Here is a 17,957-nt window from a genome sequence, read left to right as displayed (position 1 = left end):
GTGCCGATATTTTTGTGGAAATGACTCGGTTTAGGTTCGAGATGTCATTAAAAAAGATTCCGTTGGTACATTGCACAAGCAGCAGCGCGTCTCTCCGTTGGGCATATGAAAATGAAAGCCAGTGAAAATGTGGCAGATACAAGCTTTTAATGTCATGACCGACTGCACGCAGCCAGCGCCCATACGGCATGCGCATTCCAAAACGCGGTGACTGAGTTGTTTGACAGAATAGCAGCTCACTTCGGGACGTAAATTTCTTTACCTACGGATCAGCTGTCCAATACACAAATATCATCACTAACTGAAAATACGCCTTTACAAATGCAAATTTCAGCTAGACTGTTATAGGCACTTGTTCGCAACACGCCACGGCAAAGTGGCTTATGGTGGATTAAGCCGAACAGTGAAGAGACTCCCGCACCAGCCACTGCTCCAAGGCCGACGGACAGCGAGATCAGCACCCCGAGAACATGTTCAACACCTGCTGTGTCTCTCTAATCGCTTTGCAGTTTTGTCTTCTGAGCGCTGGTAACAGTCTTCCGGGCTGGACCCCACCGTCTGCCATAGAAGAATGATGGACGCATGGACGGGAACATTCGAGTGAACTGCGCTGTTTTTGTATACCCATATACACACAGAGCAGGTGATTACCGGCACAATGATTATAGTATGATATACGGCCGGCCAAATGCCGAAAGACCTGATTTGGGTTCTTCATTCAAGAGAACTCAAAACGGATTTAACACGCAAATGACAAGGGTCGTAGAAATATCTCCTCAAGTGCCTCGTATGTAGACGCTTAGATGTGCGTCTGTTTACCAACATGCACACGTCATCCAAGCAGCGCGGTACCTACTGCAGCGCATCACATCACAATGAAACACCTTTAAATTGAACGACTGCCCCTCCGCCTCCACCTCCGCGTCGCCCCAGACGGGGTCAGACGTCCGGCGATTAGGAGAGGTGGCCTTCGAGTCGACAGCAGCGCGCCGGAGAAACGATTCGCTGAAGGATTTAGATCTGTGTTGCGCCCCAGCTTAAAATGCGAGTCACGAATCCCAAGCCTCTTAGCGCTGTCACGTGCTCGTCCGCTTTCGCTTCCAAAGCGGATAATCCCGTTCATAAAGAGCGAAGTGAAGACCTTGCACGTGGTCCGCAATCTCCACATTCGTCGCCTTCCGTAGTAAGCAGAAACCGTTGGCCGGTCAGCGCCATGGCTGGTATTCAAGTGAATTTAAAATTCACTTCAAATGTGCACCCATCCACCTGGTGGGCGATTATCTTTAGAGCATTAAGTAGATAATAGGCTTACGGCTGGGCACGTTAGTGCACCAAACTGATAAAGTCTTTGCACACCACGCCACAGCCAGTGACACACTACTCAATGAGATTGCCGAGGATCCAGTCGATGTAGAAGGACACCTTGGTGTAGATGCCGGGAAATTCAGGGTTCCCACAGCCAACGCCGGTGGAGACGATACCAATGAGCTGGTAGGAGGCGTCGGCAAGCTGGACCATCAGCGGACCCACCGAGTCTCCCCGACACGCGTCCCGTGGCTTGTCGTCGCGGCTGTCCGCGCGGGTCTTGGTACCTTGAAAGCCACCGGGAAATGTCATGTTGAATACCGGCGCCCTGCGGTAGGCGTTCTCACAGACGTCCTCGTCGACCACGCGCAGCGGCACCTCATGCAGCACGTCGGCCGTCTCGCCGCTGAACTCGACCAGGCCCCAGCCGGCCATCTCGACGTCCTGGCCGTGGTGTTGCGAGCCGGCCGGCGGCAGACAGATGGGCCGCACGGCGTCTGTCAGCTGCACCGGCGACTGCAGCCGCACCACCGCCAGATCCTTCTGCGAGACGTGGTACTGCGGGTGCCGCGCGATGCTGGTGATGTTACGCTCCTGGTGACGGACGTCCTCGAAGGTGGTGAGATCATGATCGCCGATGCGGGCGACCACGGTGGCGGCCTGCTCGGGCCGCATGCAGTGGGAGGCCGTGAGCACGTGTCGGTCGGTGATGAGGACGCCGCCGCAGAACCACTCCTGCCCGCCGGCGTCCGTCTGCCGGCGGGACAGCACCATCCACGGCCACTTACCGAGTAGAGCGTCAAGGCCGCCAACACTTTGTACCATAAACACAGGACCTAGGAAATCCTTGTCGTCCATCACTATGTCATGTGATGCAATGACTGTCGTGTCACGGCGGAAACGGATAAAGGCAGTGATTGTTCTGTTAGGGTCGCCGCATTCTTCGGGCAGCAGCTCTGTCGGGTTTACACGCTCCGGTGAAGTGGCTTCAGTAGACTCGCAGCAGATGAGTGGCGTCCGGCCCGAATTGGTCTTGTGTTGTTGGTGTTACGGCGCTGATCATTGCAAACAGTAAGATCACGTGACGCGACCAGTCCTCCATGTTAGCGATAGTCGCGTCGCCACCTCTCGCACGACCGCTGTCACCTACTCTCGTCGTCGCCTGGCCCGGCGCAGTGGAGCCATCTGGGCCAGCGGCAGTGCCGTGGCGGTCGTCATCAGGGGTGGGCCCACGCTCCACAGGCTTTCCGAACGGATGTCGCCGCACACATCGGATACAACTGCAGCCGACTCCCGCGGAATTCTGGTGTAGGCAGGCAAACAACAAGATAGCGGTCTCACCATTGCTCAGCGTGAGCACAGCGGACCTTCCCTGCAGGCAGCGGTCGTGGAGGTCGGCAGCGGGGACTTCTCCATACAGATAGCTCATTGATAAGCGAAGTACAAGACCTAGATGGTTCAGGATCGTTGACATATGGCCTTATCTTGTTATGGCCTTTTCGCAGGGTCCATCCAACAAGCTGTCGGCGGCCATACCTTCAAAACCATTTCCGATTTTAATCTTTGCTTCCGCGATCTTGCACAGCGATTTTCTCGCCCCATGCATTGCGCCGGCCTTGCCAAAGCGAGTCTATGTTTCTGGTCTCTACTAACATGGCGGACGGCTCCACCTACCAACAAGCGGACCACTCCATTCACCTGTCCTTTCTAGTCCGCATATGTATGACCAGAACAATAACTGTGCCCCGTTTCCGCCGTAAAGCAAAAGCTATTGAAGCACACGACACACTTCTGGAAGACACGGAGTTCTTAGGCCTTGGGTCCATCCAACAAGCTGTCGGCTGCTTCAACGCTGTTCCCGGTAAGTGGCCGTGTATGGTGCTGTTCGGCCGGCGGACGGACACCGGCAGGCAGGAGTGGTTCTGCGGCGGCGTCCTCATCACCGACCGACACGTGCTCACGGCCGCCCACTGCCTGCGGCCCGAGCAGGCCGCCACTGCGGTCACCCGCATCTGCGATGATGACCTCACAGCCTTCGGGGACGTCGGCCACCAGGGACGCCACATCGCCAGCATCGTGCGGCACCCACAGTACCGTGCCTCAATAATAATGCATCCGGTTTCCTGTTTTGCTCATCTGTATGTTGTCAGCAGTTAAACGGCGGAGGTGGAGTACCGTAGTTAAGGGCGAACCACCGTTTACCTGGAGACGGCCGTCCATGGTGCCCGATCGGACCTACCATCCGCCAGTACGTCGGTCACCACCTTTATCCTAGCCCTGTGGCTCGCAAGTGTGTGTTGATGTCGGGTGCACAGGAGTCATAACGAGCCGAGTCGTGCGTGTAATATCATCTGGCTCGTGTGCTGGCCAATGAGCTGCTCATTATAAATTGACTCTTGTGAGGAGGCATGATAGCGGCAGGCGGCGACGCAGAGCATCAACGCCGGTTTCTTCGCGAGTGCGACACAATAGCGATTGTGATGCAATACGATGCTTCCATTGTTGCGGGCACAAATTGGTGCGAATCGTAATATGTATTGTGCGTGAAGGTCGATTGTTGCGGGCACAAATTGGTGCGAATCGTAACATGTATTGTGCGTGAAGGTCGATTTGTAGGAATAATGTCCGACGGATCGGTTTTGTCCAACGTCAGGTTTAAATAAGCAACAAAACCATTGAAAGGGCGAAACGTGTCCGTCGCTGATTTCATGCCAAATTTGGGTTACTGAGTATATATGTAGCACAAGAGATATGCTGCAGCCCACAACGCTGGGGTTTTGATAGCAAACGTGCTGTGAAGCTTGCTGTGCACTCTATTCGAAGATGGTTTTCTTATATAACCAATAATTTATTTTTCTCGGAAGGACGTTTCCAACTCAAGACAAAGCGCTGGTCGCGCTCTCTTAAGGCGGCCACACTGGTCACAAGCCTTTGTCTTAAAACTCCTTCCAGTTATCAGCATGCCTGCTAAGGAACTTGTGTCAGTCGTGATGTACTATTACATGCAAGAACCGTCTATCAGTCTACACAAAACGATGTCCGTAAACTCTCGGCCGCAGGTACCGGGCCATGAAATTATCATTATCACTGTTTGTGGTTTTCTGTCTCGGACCACCATCAATGATGGATAAATAAATAATTATACAATGATAGTTATATAAATAATTGAGGGTAAATAACAAAACAATAATTTCATCGATCAATCAGGCTGCTTCACTAACAGATTGTTCAGTGAACAGCAATATATTCTACGTTTCTCACATAACTGCACCTGCACGTCAGCGTGCAATTGGCATGGCAATGGTAGTACAATGCAGTGCAATGGACAAACGATAGTGCAAAATGCAATGAATGCTTCGTCTAAGGCAAAGCTAGTATCCGAACGAAAGAAAATATCTTTGGAACCCAAAGACGTAACATATGGAGGATAGATCAGGGAGATATCAGGTTTTGGGGGTAGCGAAGGTAGCCCTGTCGCGTTAGACCCCACACCCATCCCACCAATCGCTTTTTGACAGTGACACCAAAAGATAGAAGGAAATAAAAAATAGAAAGACAGCTTCGAAGATGACTCATATGAGAGGAAACCAACAGCATCACGCCGTCCGGTTATAAGTTGTGTTTAAACAATGGCATGAGTTCCAACCATATGACTTGCAAGATCACGCTCTTGTCTATGCATGCATTATTGTCATGGCTTCCATAGACATCAACTGCCACACAGCGTAATCACCTAGGCCGTGCATTTGCTGGACGTCCCCGTTCGACGACGCAACCGCCCGCAGTGCCAGGCGGTAAATCCCGACTGAAATGAATGGCGGCAGAGGCGAATCGGTAATTATCCAGCCATTATTCACGCGGCAGATCAGCCAGTGACCTCACTCAGGATAAAACGGACAGCCTCACCGGCGGTGCAGCTCAGAGTGAACCAGCACACTATCCGCATACAAAAGACGTGTACGCAGCGCTGGCGGCGCTCGCTGGCGCCGCGCCAGACCGAGCGGACCAGCAGGGAGGCGCTGGAGCCACACAGACGGCCCCACTGCGCCGGGCCAGGCGACGGCGAGAGGAGGTGACAGCAGTCGTGCGAGAGGTGGCGCCGCGGCTATCGCTAACATGGAGAACTGGTCGTGTCACGTGACCTTACTGTTTGCAATGATCAGCGCCGTAACACCAATCGAGTTTTTGGACCGGTCTGTACGCTGCAGTGGTGAGGACCAACAGTGCACACCAATCCTCGACTGCACCGCCTACAAGACAAGAGCGGACATCCTGAACAAGCCACCGACGCCCTGTGGCTTTTCGGGCCGGACGCCGCTCATCTGTTGCGAGTCTATTGAAGCCACCACGTTGAAGCGTGTAAACCCGGAACAGCTGCTGCTGGGGGAATGCGGAAACCCTAACAGAACAATCACCGTCTTTATCCGTTTCCGCCGTGACACGACAGTCATTGAAAAACCTGACCCACTTCCAGAAAACACGGATTTCTTAGGCCCTGGGACCATCCAACAAGCTATCGGTGGTTTTGACGCCATACTCGATAAGTGGCCGTGGATGGTGCTGTTCGGCCGGCGGACGGACGCCGGCAAGCAGGAGTGGTTCTGCGGCGGCGTCCTCATCACCGACCGACACGTGCTCACGGCCACCCACTGCATGCGGTCAGAGCAGGTCGCCACCGTGGTCGCCCGCATCGGCGATCATGATCTCACCACCTTCGACGACGTCATTCATCAGGAGCGTAACATCACCAGCATCGTGCGGCACCCGCAGTACCACGCCTCGCAGAACGACCTGGCGGTGGTGCGGCTGCAGTCGCCGGTGCAGCTGACGGACGCCGTGCGGCCCATCTGCCTGCCGCCAGCCGGCTCCCAGCACCACGGCCAGGATATCGAGATGGCCGGCTGGGGCCTGGTCGAGTTCGGCGGCGAGACGGCCGACGTGCTGCAGGAGGTGCCGCTGCGCGTGGTCGACGAGGACGCCTGTGAAGACGCCTACCGCCAGGCGCCCGCGTTCAACATGACATTTCCCGGCGGCTTTCAGGGCACCAAGATCTGCGCGGGCAGCCGCGACGACAAGCCACGGGACGCGTGTCGGGGAGACTCGGGGGGTCCGCTGATGGTCCAGCTTCCCGACGGCTCCTACCAGCTCACTGGCATCGTCTCCACCGACGTCGGTTGTGGCAACCCCGATTTTCCCGGCATGTACACCAAGGTGTCCTCCTACATTGACTGGATCCTCGTCTTACTGAGTAGTGTGCCACTACTGGCTGTGGCATTGTGTGCTAAGCCTTTATCTTTTTGGTGCACCAATGTGTCGAACCGTATGCCCAGGGTCTACTTGATGGTGTAAACAACATACTGGTGATTGCCGACATACTGGTGGTTGTGTAGAATTCGAAATGACTCAAACCTGGCCGATATCAAGCTTGCTTCAACTTTCAAATGTTTGTGTGGTACACGATAATCAACGGCGACGTATTTTTCTACAGCGCGTGGAGTTTAGTAGCTGAGAACATAAAAGAGGAAGTCGGAACTACACAAAATAGCATGATATGCCACAACATTTGAGAGTAACGTAACGTTATCCAAACTCCTCTTTTCTTCGGTGCGTTTAGGTCACAACCCATGAAGATCCATCTTCCTGTCTATGTGCGACGTAATTCATTGACGACCGTTTGCACGCGGCGGTGTATAATCCAAGCGAATCACGCAGACTGTGCGATGGTACAGCCGTTTTGACTTGGGAATTTTCTTCATCACTTGAGACAGGAAGAAACAGTTTTTACAATAGCTCTCAGGTTTTGAGCAGCATCCGCAGCGCACGCTTTAGCACAAAGAAGGCAGTCTAATGAGACGAATCTATGCATTTCAAAGACATATGGGTTCATTACTTATTCATTTAACCGAAGCGTCTGGCTGCACCCATACTACAATGCAGAGATGACCGTGATGTCCCGACACCGTGCAGATTGCATGAGTCAGCTTTGCCGTGCTGTGAAAAGTGATAGGGCAAGCCGAACAGTGAAGAAACTGCCGCACCAGCCACTGCTCCAAGGCCGACGGACAGCGAGATCAGCACCCCGAGAACATGTTCGACACCTGCTGTGTCTCTCTAATCGCTTTGCAATTTTGTCTTCTGAGCACTGGTAACAGTCTCCCGGACTGGACCCCGCCGTCTGGCATAGGAGGATGATGGAAGCATGGACGAGAACGTTCGACTGAACTGCGCTGATTTTTATAACCATATACTCACAGAGCAGGTAATTACCGGCACTACGATTATAGTATGATATACGAAAGGCTAAATGCCGAAAGCTCCTGATTTGGGTTCCTCATTCAAAAGAACCCAAAGCGGATTCAACACGCGAATGACAAACATTGTAGACTATCTTATCAAGTGACTTGTACGTAGAGGTTTAGACGTACGTCTGTTTACCAACATCCACACGTCATCCAAGCAGCGCAGTACCTACTGCAGCGCATCACACCACAATGAAACACCTTTAAATTCGGTTACCATGCGTGTGAAACTCACACGAAGCATTAACGGGTGTGAGCCAAAGACTGATTGTGACTGCGACTGTGACTGACCACACACAAACATGACCGACCTAAGGCAACGACTGCCCCTCCGCCTCCACCTCCGCGCCACCCCAGACCGGGGGCAGACGTCCGGCGATAAGGAAAGGGGGCCTGGGAGAGCGGCGGCGACCGCAGCGCGCCGGAGGAGCGATTCGCTGAAGGATTTAGATCTGCACTGCGCCCAGGCTTAAAACACGAGTCACGAATCGCAACCCTCATAGCGTTGTCATGTGGTTGTCCGCATTCGCTGCCAACGCGGGAAATCCCGGTCATACAGAGCGAACGGAAGACCTTGTAAATGGTCCGCAGTCTCTAAATTCGTCGCCTTCCGTTGTAAGCAGGAGCCGTCGGCCGGTCAGCGCGATGGCTGGTATCCATGTTAATGTAAAATGTTAATGCTCAAAACCGTTTGGAGTGCTATAGTGTTTCAGATAAGCCCGAAGTTCAAACGTGTTTGAGTACAGACACGACGTATTTATAAACAAGCTAACTTTAGATCTTTGTCGAAATTTCAAAACATCTCAATTATACAATACCTCTGAGACTGACGCATGTTTCTTTTGATACTCTGGCGCGGTTAAGGTGGATTTTCGAAAGATAAGACAGTGGTATTAACCTTATTTCTTGGCAAAAGCTTGGGATATGGATATATAGTTAGGTTGATTTCGATCATACTGCAGTACTATGCCTTTCTCGAAACAGTAGCAGAAGACGTCTGCTGTGGTTTGGAGCAAGGCATGTTGCCAAAATAGCAGCCTAACTATATCTCTATTTTCCTGTCTTTCGAAGATAAGGCTTATACTGCTGTCTTATCTATGTCAACAATGCTCCTCGCTATTGCACTGAACAACTTACGCAATGGGTTTTCGAAATCATGACCGGCAGATGTGATCCAATGCAAGCTGGCATCTAAAAGGGTGAGCAAAACCCTGAAGTGTGTGCCAAACAACTGAAAGGGTGCATGAATTTTCACAGCCGTCTGGTATGTTCAATTTAAACCTACCTGGCCTCAGTATATTTGCTTTCAGTCCTAGTCAAAACTATGCAAAGTCAAGTCTTTCTCTCCTGGCATGACATCAAACGTGGCCGTTTTTATTTGACACCTTCCACTGAACTAGGGCCCAAACAGACGTTACCATTTTTGGGACTGCACGCCCAACAGAGCGTTACCAGGAGGGCGGGGGGGGGGGGGGGGGCGCCACACATAACTTTTCTTGTATTTCTCATGCCGGCTGAGTCGAGAGCATCCTCCGCATGCTCACAGCGCAGCATTTGAACCGGGATTGCACGAACAGAAGTCAACGTCGTAGGCTGGCGTTGTCGAATTTCTTATCTATGTCCTCAGCTGTTTAGCTCTGAGCGCTGTGAAACAGGAATGCATTCCAAAAGATTTTCGTATAAAGCGCCCAAGTTGGAATACTGAGACAAGCTTGGTGTAAGGTAGCTGTAATTTTCTTCAAATGTACACCCATCCACGTGGTTGGTGATTATCTTTAGAGCAGATGCTAGGTAGATACTGAGTAGATACTAGGCATGCGGTTGGGCACGTTAATGCACCAAACTGATGTGCTCTTTGCACACCATGCCACAGCCAGTGACACACTACTCAGTAAGATTGCCGAGGATCCAGTCAATGTAGGATGACACCTTGGTGTAGCTGCCGGGAAATTCAGGATTGTCACAGCCGACGCCGGTGGAGACGATGCCAGTGAGCCGGTAGGAACCATCGGGCAGCTCGACCATCAGTGGACCCCCCGAGTCTCCCCGACACGCGTCCCGTGGCTTGTCGTCGCGGCTGCCCGCACAGATCTTGGCGCCCTGAAAGCCGCCGGGAAATGTCATGTTGAATGCCGCCGCCTGGCGGTAGGCGTTCTCACAGGCGTCCTCGTCGACCACACGCAGCGGCACCTCCTGCAGCACGTCGGCCGTCTCGCCGCCGAACTCGACCAGGCCCCAGCCGGCCATCTCGACGTCCTGGCCGTGGTGTTGCGAGCCGGCCGGCGGCAGACAGATGGGCCGCACGGCGTCCGTCAGCTGCACCGGCGACTGCAGCCGCACCACCGCCAGGTCGTTCTGCGAGGCGTGGTACTGCGGGTGTCGCACGATACTGTAGGTGTTGCGCTCCTGGTGATGGACGTCCCTGAAGGTGGTGAGGTCATGATCGCCGATGCGGGCGACCACGGTGGCGGCCTGCTCGGGCCGCATGCAGAGTGCGGCCGTGAGCACGTGTCGGTCGGTGATGAGGACGCCGCCGCAGAACCACTTCTGCCCGTCGGTGTCCGTCCGCTGGCCGAACAGCACCATCCACGGCCACTTGCCGAGTATAGCGTTCAAGCCGCCGACACCTGATACCTGAAACCCAGGGCATGGGAAATCCGTTTCGCCCATAACTACATCACGTGTTGCAATGACTGCCGTGTCACGGCGGAAACGAATAAAGGCAGTGATTGTTCTGTTAGGGTCGCCACATTCCTCCGGCAACAGCTGTGTCTGGTTTACACGCTCCGGTAAAGTGGTTTCAGTAGACTCGCAGCAGATGAGCGGCGTACGGCCCGAAAAAAACCACAGGGCGTCGGTGGATTGTTCAGGATGTCCAGTCTGGTCTTGTAGCCCGGACAACCGACGATTGGTGTGCACTGTTGGTCCTCACCATTGCAGCGTCCCGACCGGTGCAAAAACTCGATTGGCGTTACGGCGCTGAGCAGCACAAACAGTAAGATCACGCGACACGACCACCGCTCCATGCTAGCGCGAGCTGCGGCGCCACTTCTCGTACGACTGCTGCCACCTCCTCTCGCCGTCGCCTGGCCCGGTGGTCTGTGTGGCTCCAGCGCCTCCCTGCCGCGCCGCTCGGTCGGGCGCGGCGTCAGCGGGCGCCGCCAGTACTGTGCACACGTATTTTGTATGCTAAAATCCGCTAGTTGACTCGGAGCTGCTTTGCTGGTAGGCCTGTTTGTTTTATGCTGAGCGAGATCATTTGCTGATATGCCGCGTGCAAGGCTGGATCATTACCATTCCACAATCGACCCGCAATCGTCGCAGTCGAGTTTTACCGCCTGTCACCCTGGCGGACATCGACTTCGAAGAAATGTACGGCCTCGGGTGATTGCGCTGTGTGGCGGCTGGCGCCAATGCCAACCTGATGGTCCAGTACTGTTCGCCTCCTCTCAGGTGCCTTGCATTTTGGCCTTTATTTTTAATCATATTCATTTTGTTTTATGGTGTCACTCTCCATAATCGCTTGTAGGTGGGGGGGGGGGGGGGGGCTGATTTCTTTCAGGATTTCGTCCCCTGTAAGTTGTTTTCCAGGTATTCTAGCGTTTTTGTTTCGTATGAAACCTAATTTTGCTGCTGTCGAAGGAGCCATTTCATCTTGCACTCACACTTGGCCCTGCATTGCACTGGACTTACGCTTGTTTGCCGATTACGCGCCAATGTGAAGGTACAATTACGTGAGAAACTTATCAGCTGCATGGCTTGGTGTGATTGCTATCTGTTGCGGTTGATGTTAATTGATGCGTGGACAATAATGCGTGCAATAATAAGGAAAAATCACCTGACGCGCGGCGAACCGGATGCATGATGGTGCGACATGCGCAAATGATGTGGTTGTAAATAATTTTGTAATGAAAACGCAAAGCTACATAGCCTACGTGATGCTGGCTTCCTCTCAGAGGCTGAGCTGCTAAAAACGGTGAAATGGGGGGCGTGGGCAGCCGGCAGGGCATACCTAATCTGCTTTCAAACTCTGATTCCTTCCTGGATTTACGCAGGTGTCAGTTGCGTCCCAGGATTAAAAACACGTGCTATGAAGATAGTGTTCATTTCACATTGCAATGACAATTGGCCACTGTTTTACATCGCACTTGCCTTCGCATGCCAATTACACGCCGATGTGAAGCTGCAATCTGCGCGAAGCTCACAATGAGCTGTAAGCTACCACAAAACTTGGAAGTAAAACGGACTGATTTATTCAATGAAAGTTGTTCTCGTTTATCGGTCATCGATTGTGGTCTGAGATCCAGAAACACCATCTTATTGACATGTAGATTGCCTGGCATCTGCGGCCGAGAGTTTACCGAAAACGTTTTGTGTAGTTCGATAGTAGGCTCTTGCATACAAGAGTACATCAGAACTGGCACAAGCTCCTCAACAGGCATACTGATAACTGGAAGACAGATGACAGACAAAGCAATGGCTGGCGACCAGTGAGACTGGTTTGAAAGATCGCGGTCGGCGCTTTGCAAGAGTTTAAAGTGTGTTTTCCAAAAAAAAACTGTTGGTAATATAGGAATCGTCACGTTGAATAAGATCCAAAGCAAGCTTTATCACGTTGCAATAAAACACCCAGCGATGTGGCCTGCTGTATATCTCTTGCACTATATGTGGTCAGATGCCCAAGTTTGGCATGAACATCAGGGAGAGACACTTTCAACCTTCCAATGGCTTTGCTGCTTACCTATGTCGGGTCGCTGACTGTCCTCATCCGTTAAACATTGTTTTGACAAACTGGCATTTACGCAAAATTCAAACACAAGTCGCACAAAATTGTGCAGGAAACGCTGGAACCATCCTATCGCATCGCAATTAGCCTTTTACCACGCGGAAAACCTATGGAATTTGTGATCGATTTTTGACCCACCCCAGTTATCCTCTCATGCTTTTATTCAAAGACAAACGACGTCTGATTGATAACAACGACACAATTAGGCAACAGGAAACTCGGCAGTTCGCGTAAATTTATGATTCGGAGACAGAATCTGGAGATGTGGGCTATGCCAGCTTGAAAAACGAGTTCTAAATCTCAGACCTTCTTGGTGCGTTACGTGATCTTCCGCTTCCGCTTCCAACGCAAAAAATCCCGGTCATAAAGAGCGAACTGTTGACCTTGTACATGGTCCGCCATTCCGGCAGCCGTCGCCTTCCGCGTTCTTTCCGAAGCAGATTGCATACGTGCAAGTTTAAGAACCAGACGCCGATTTCAATGTCAGCTCTAGTCACTAGCCGACGGAGAACGCTCTGGCTATACCCCCGCGTACCCCGCTTTCAGCGCACCGACGATCGTCTCCATCCCCGCAACGTCAGCCGCATCCGACACAGCCACCCACCAGTGGCGGAGCGCAGGTGACGCTGCCCATGGCTAAGATTGGAGAGCAAGTGACGCTGCCTATGCTTCAGGACTCGCAGCAGGTGACGCCATCTAACGTCAGAAGCGTGCAGCAGACTGCGCTGGAGAACCCGCACGTCAGCGCCTGCGCACCATCAGCGGCATCCACGACCAGTCATAATCGCATGCCGTGTCAACCGATCTGGTCTTCTGACATGGGCGCCCCTTCAACATAACAGCGGGCAGATCATCTGGCGCAGGTGAAGGCAGCGTTAACGCGTGTGTTTGATACAGGCCCTGGACGGTGCACCACGGACATGCAAAGTCGTGGATAACATCCTTGCGCATGATGACGACTGCACTACTCATGTAGGCCAAGTATGGACAGTATTGGAGTAGTGTGATGAAAACGGCATCACATCGAGCCCTGCCCAGGTGGAGTTCGCCAAGACGGAGGTTGGACTTGGTCGAACGAAAAGAGGAGCGAGGCAAGTTACGTACTGGTCAAACATAGACAACGACATGGCCAACATCGTTAGCTCGTGTTGTGACTGCAGGCCACTACTGTCCGGGAACAAGAACAATAAATGTTTGACGGACCATCTACCAAGCAGTTTTCTTGTCTGTCTCAGCTGACTACTTTCAACATGCCGGCAAAACCTACCCTGTGTATGTGAATCGTTTATCCAACTGGTCCAACGTCACTGAGTGTCGAGGAGAGGCGACACCACGTCAGCTGGTCGAAGTGCAGCGTGACGTGTTTGCTGGGAACGGTGTGCCAACTGTGCTCCGAACTGACGCTGGTCTTCTGTTCAGAGCCAAAGGACGGGAGATTTTCCGTCCAGATGGGGGGGTGGGGGGGGGGGGGCCCTTGTCTTATCTAGCCCCCATCACTCACAGAGCAATGGACACGCCGAATCTGCAGTGAAGTCGATCAAGCGGCCCATTGTGAAGGCAACGTAGCACGTCGACCTCGACAGCAATACATTCGCCTCGGGTCTTTATTTGCCGAGCCTTTGTTCACCCTCTACCTTCCCAAAAACATTTACGTCAATCGACGCCCTTCAAAAGACAACTTGTATTGACATTTTTAAAGTTGGATGACATCCATGTTCACAGTAAACGTTGGAAGAAGTTGTAAACTCAATGCATTACACATGACAAATGATAGCATTATGCAACGTCCCGACAGATCAGTACATGCTGGATCGTTACCACACAAGTAAGCGACATGGAATGACATACTTATCATCATAGGTGGTTTAGACAGAGGCTCCTATGAACACACCCGGGCTGCAAAGTAACTGTACGCACCTGCAAATCTTTACGCAAGGCCCGTAAGTCACCCGCGCGTCAGAAACTTCCGCAAGCTTAAATTACACATGACGTGCACGAATGTAACAACATCCACGTCGTTGAAGTTATGTTGCTGGTAGGTTATGTAAATGCGCCTTATGTTACCCGTGTGACGCATAGACATATAGACTGTCTGTGAGGCTGTGACAAAAGTACTTCCACACAAGATACCAGCCGGACGTGGACGTCTTACCAGTGGAGGCGTCAAGGCAACGGTGGGGTCGCCTTAGTCCCCAGTCAGGCCCGCCTCAGTCCCCGGTCAGGGCCGTCGCAGTCCCTGATCAGATTCGCCTCAGTCCCTGGTTGGGGCCGCCCCAATCCCCAGGGTCGCCTCTGTCTGTGGCCAGGGTCGCCTTGGTCCCTGGTCAGGGTCGCCCCAGCTCTGGTCAGGGTCGCCTCAGTCCCCTGCCAGGGCGGCCTCAGTCTCTGGTCAGGGTCGCCCTAGTCTCTGGTCAGGGTCGCCTCAGTCCCCTTCCAGGGCCGCCCCAGTCCCTGGTCAGGGCCGCCTCAGTCTCTGGTCAGGGTCGCCTCAGTCCCCTGCCAGGGCCGCCCCAGTCCCTGGTCAGGGCCGCCTCAGTCTCTGGTCAGGGTCGCCCCAGTCTCTGGTCAGGGTCGCCTCAGTCTCCTGCCAGGGCCGCCCCAGTCTCTGGTCAGGGCCGCCTCAGTCTCTGGTCAGGGTCGCCCCAGTCTCTGGTCAGGGTCGCCTCAGTCCCCTGCCAGGGGCACCCCAGTCTCTGGTCAGGGCCGCCTCAGTCTCTGGTCAGGACCGCCTCAGTCTCTGGCTAGGGTCACCCCAGTCTCTGGTCAAAGTCGCCTCAGTCCCAGTCAGGGTCGCCTGAGTGTCTGACTAGGGTCACCCCAGTCCCTGGTCAAAGTCGCCTCAGTCCCTGGTCAGGGCCGCCTCAGTCTCTGGCCAGAGCTGCACGAAATGACTTGGGTCGGCCAGCGAAGCCGCGGCGCTGTTCACCACAAAGATGGCGGCGGCTAGGGCGCGACGCACGGACTGCCAGAGATCGGGCCGCTCCGGCTGCTGGCTGACCTGCAGTAGCGTCGCTACAACGTCGGGGAACAGCACGCCGTTGTACTCGTGGTCCGGGTCTGTGCCGAGCACGGCGTTCTTGCCAACGCGGAGGCAGACGTCAGTTGCCTCGACACATGCTCATGTCGAAAGCCGCGTGCTTGACACATTGATACTGTGACGTTACCCAAGGGGCTGCCTTTAGGAGGTGACGTAATAACGGAGACCAGGCTAAGGCAGTGACGCCGCTCTAAGGAACTGGCCTCAGACAGCGACATCACTCACTGAAACGACTTCAGATGCTGACGTAATCGCGGGACTGGCCCAAGACGCTGACGTCATCCACGCTGACACTGACTGGCGCTGACTGAGCCATGGTAGAAAACAACGTGCGTCAATGAGGCATATAACGGTTACAAAACAACTCATCGAAACGCGTGGATATATCAACAGCCCATCAGAGAACAACCCATCGACGCCCTGTGGCTTTTCGGGCCGGACGCCGCTCATCTGTTGCGAGGCTATTGAAGCCACCATGGCATGGTAGCGTGCTCTCTGCAAGCCACAGATGTACCATATTGGCGATGTATATCTGTGCCTCTCTCAACTTCCTAACTGAGCTGTCTGACTTCTTGCTTTTCGCTTTACCACCTGAGAGCTTTTCATGATTTTACATGAGGGATATTGAAATCACTAACTTCTGGTGAAAGAACTTCCTGCCTGGTTCGTGGGGGCCATATTTTAAAGAAGTAAGTCATCTACAGGCTAAAATACCTGCTGCTTTATCTTTGTAACAAACAGTGCATTCCATCCTGTATCAAAACCCTGCCATTGTTTTTTTACATTTTCTTAACAAAGACAGGGTGTGTGTAACTGCGCAACAATTATAGTAGCAGGACTGTCGGTTGTACATTTTGCTAATACATTTTGGGCAGTGCTCTCCCAAAAGGTTATGGTAGGTTCCTATTTGTGCAGACGTTTTGAATTGGTGTTTCTGTGATTCTTGATATCATGCATCACTACATGGGAGCAACTAAGTGTGAAGAGGATAATTGTTATTGTTTTTTTATTACTTTTACTATGACTGACAGAAGAGAGCTCATTACAGTGTGAGATCTAGTCCTGTGAGAACTGCTCATTATCTGGGATCAGAAACGGATCTAGATGGCATGGAGGCTATATTTGGTTTGAACTATTCGCCCATACTAGTACCTTTCACCACCTAGATAGGTTAGCATTATGCACATTTCACAGTCTATTCTCTTGTTCAGTGCCATGACAAGCTTGCTACCTTCCAAAAAGCAGATGTGGATCATGTTAATCTTACACATGGTTGGAACTAAAACCTTGAGAAAAGGTCGACTATATGCCTCAGTCGCCATTTTGTCATTGCTTGCTTATTACCTTGTTCCTCTCTAATTTAGGCCTGAATTAAGGCTGCAAGAAAAACCCATGCTTTAAATATAAATATATATATATATATATATATATATATTATCTTTGAACATTTAGATGGTTTTAACTATTTGGGCATGAATAATCTAATACGCGCTCGGGTGGCCTGCTGGATATCCTTCCCTCGGGTGGGGGGAGTCAATTTGACCCCCCCCCCCCACCTGAGATCAGGAGAACTATGAGAGCTAGAGACATCAAATTCACGGGTATCTTGACCTGCACGTGACCTAACTTAGGTCAAGTTTGAGGTTTTAAGATCATTATCTTCGGGTCAAATGAGGTCAAACAATGTTAAATTCCAGGTTGGTCGCTAAAGTGATCCCAGAACCTAGATGATTGTTTCTAAGCAACCAAGGTGACACCCTCAATTAAGGTAAGTGATCTTGTTTGACCTTGTCAACCTCATGGTGACCAACTTCATACAAGACTGGTCTGAGTATTGCATTTGAATAAGTGACAAAGTTCAAGGTTAGACAGTATGCTCCTAAAGACCAAATGTTGACCTGAGTCACTATAGGCTAGTGACTTTTGCTGATCTTTAAGAAATCCATGGAAGATGTAGAGTGCTGCTCGTGCTCTCAATAAATCCGAAATGAACACCATAAACTATCCTACTCAGCAAGCCCTAGAGTAATAAAACAGGTTGGCATTGACCTTGGTCTGACCTCCATACCTGACCTTAGGTCAATGCAATTTACTCGTTCAATTGTTGCATTGTCTAAGAAAGCATTGCAGAAACGCATGGCTTCGTCTAACAGTCCTTTGGTGCACCAGATTAAACGATTCCCTGGAAATTGACTTCGTTAAAACCATAGCCTGACTTTGACCTGCCACAGGTCAGTGACCTTACAGGGTACCTTCAAATTTTTCGCCAAACGATCCACTATTTGCCTACAGCTGCACCAAATTTTCGATGAAAAAACAAAATAATAATCCAATTTAAAAATTCAATAATTTGAGCATGGCCTTGTCAGTTCTGGCTCCATCTCCAAATCACCTGAGATATAATTCAGCTAACCACAAAATTAGTTATCTCTCTGTACATTGATGAGCATAACGAGGATAGAACTTTTAAGCAGTGTCTAGTACAGCTACTCTTCTGGTGTTCCCTGTAGCCTTTTGCATTGCTTTCAGT

The 17,957-nt window shown here is 52.0% G+C and overlaps 3 protein-coding genes across 3 annotated transcripts; 1 reads left to right on the top strand and 2 right to left on the bottom strand.

The window, feature by feature from the left end:
- Positions 1–1,377: 1,377 nt before the first annotated feature.
- On the bottom strand, positions 1,378–1,980 carry LOC119097393 (trypsin-1-like). Its single transcript, XM_037220438.1, has 2 exons — positions 1,834–1,980; positions 1,378–1,740 (listed from the first exon to the last, which is right to left on the bottom strand). Exons 1-2 carry the CDS (start codon positions 1,978–1,980, stop codon positions 1,378–1,380), a joined length of 510 nt encoding a protein of 169 aa, XP_037076333.1.
- Positions 1,981–5,358: 3,378 nt separating this feature from the next.
- LOC119096799 (proclotting enzyme) lies at positions 5,359–6,742 on the top strand. The gene has a single exon (XM_037219738.1). It carries the CDS (start codon positions 5,860–5,862, stop codon positions 6,652–6,654), a length of 795 nt encoding a protein of 264 aa, XP_037075633.1. The 5' UTR covers positions 5,359–5,859; the 3' UTR covers positions 6,655–6,742.
- Positions 6,743–9,488: 2,746 nt separating this feature from the next.
- On the bottom strand, positions 9,489–10,190 carry LOC119097392 (proclotting enzyme-like). The gene has a single exon (XM_037220436.1). It carries the CDS (start codon positions 10,188–10,190, stop codon positions 9,489–9,491), a length of 702 nt encoding a protein of 233 aa, XP_037076331.1.
- Between the last annotated feature and the right edge of the window lie 7,767 nt (positions 10,191–17,957).

Source organism: Pollicipes pollicipes, unplaced genomic scaffold (genome assembly GCF_011947565.3).
Source record: "Pollicipes pollicipes isolate AB1234 unplaced genomic scaffold, Ppol_2.1 Scaffold_4295;HRSCAF=5057_pilon_pilon_pilon, whole genome shotgun sequence".
NCBI lineage: Eukaryota > Metazoa > Arthropoda > Thecostraca > Pollicipedomorpha > Pollicipedidae > Pollicipes > Pollicipes pollicipes.
The sequence above is the reverse complement of the archived record's forward strand: the minus strand, read 5'-3'. Positions and strand labels throughout refer to the sequence as shown.

What these genes read in the sequence shown, in the direction of transcription:
- LOC119097393 (XM_037220438.1), bottom strand. Translation starts at nt 1,980, where the DNA reads ATGCGGCCCGAGCAGGCCGCCACCGTGGTCGCCCGCATCGGCGATCAT. An exon ending in CGCAGAAGGATCTGGCGGTG is followed by an intron (nt 1,741 to 1,833) that starts GTGCGGCTGCAG and finishes CAGGACGTCGAG; the next exon opens with ATGGCCGGCTGGGGCCTGGT.
- LOC119096799 (XM_037219738.1), top strand. Translation starts at nt 5,860, where the DNA reads ATGGTGCTGTTCGGCCGGCGGACGGACGCCGGCAAGCAGGAGTGGTTC.
- LOC119097392 (XM_037220436.1), bottom strand. Translation starts at nt 10,190, where the DNA reads ATGGTGCTGTTCGGCCAGCGGACGGACACCGACGGGCAGAAGTGGTTC.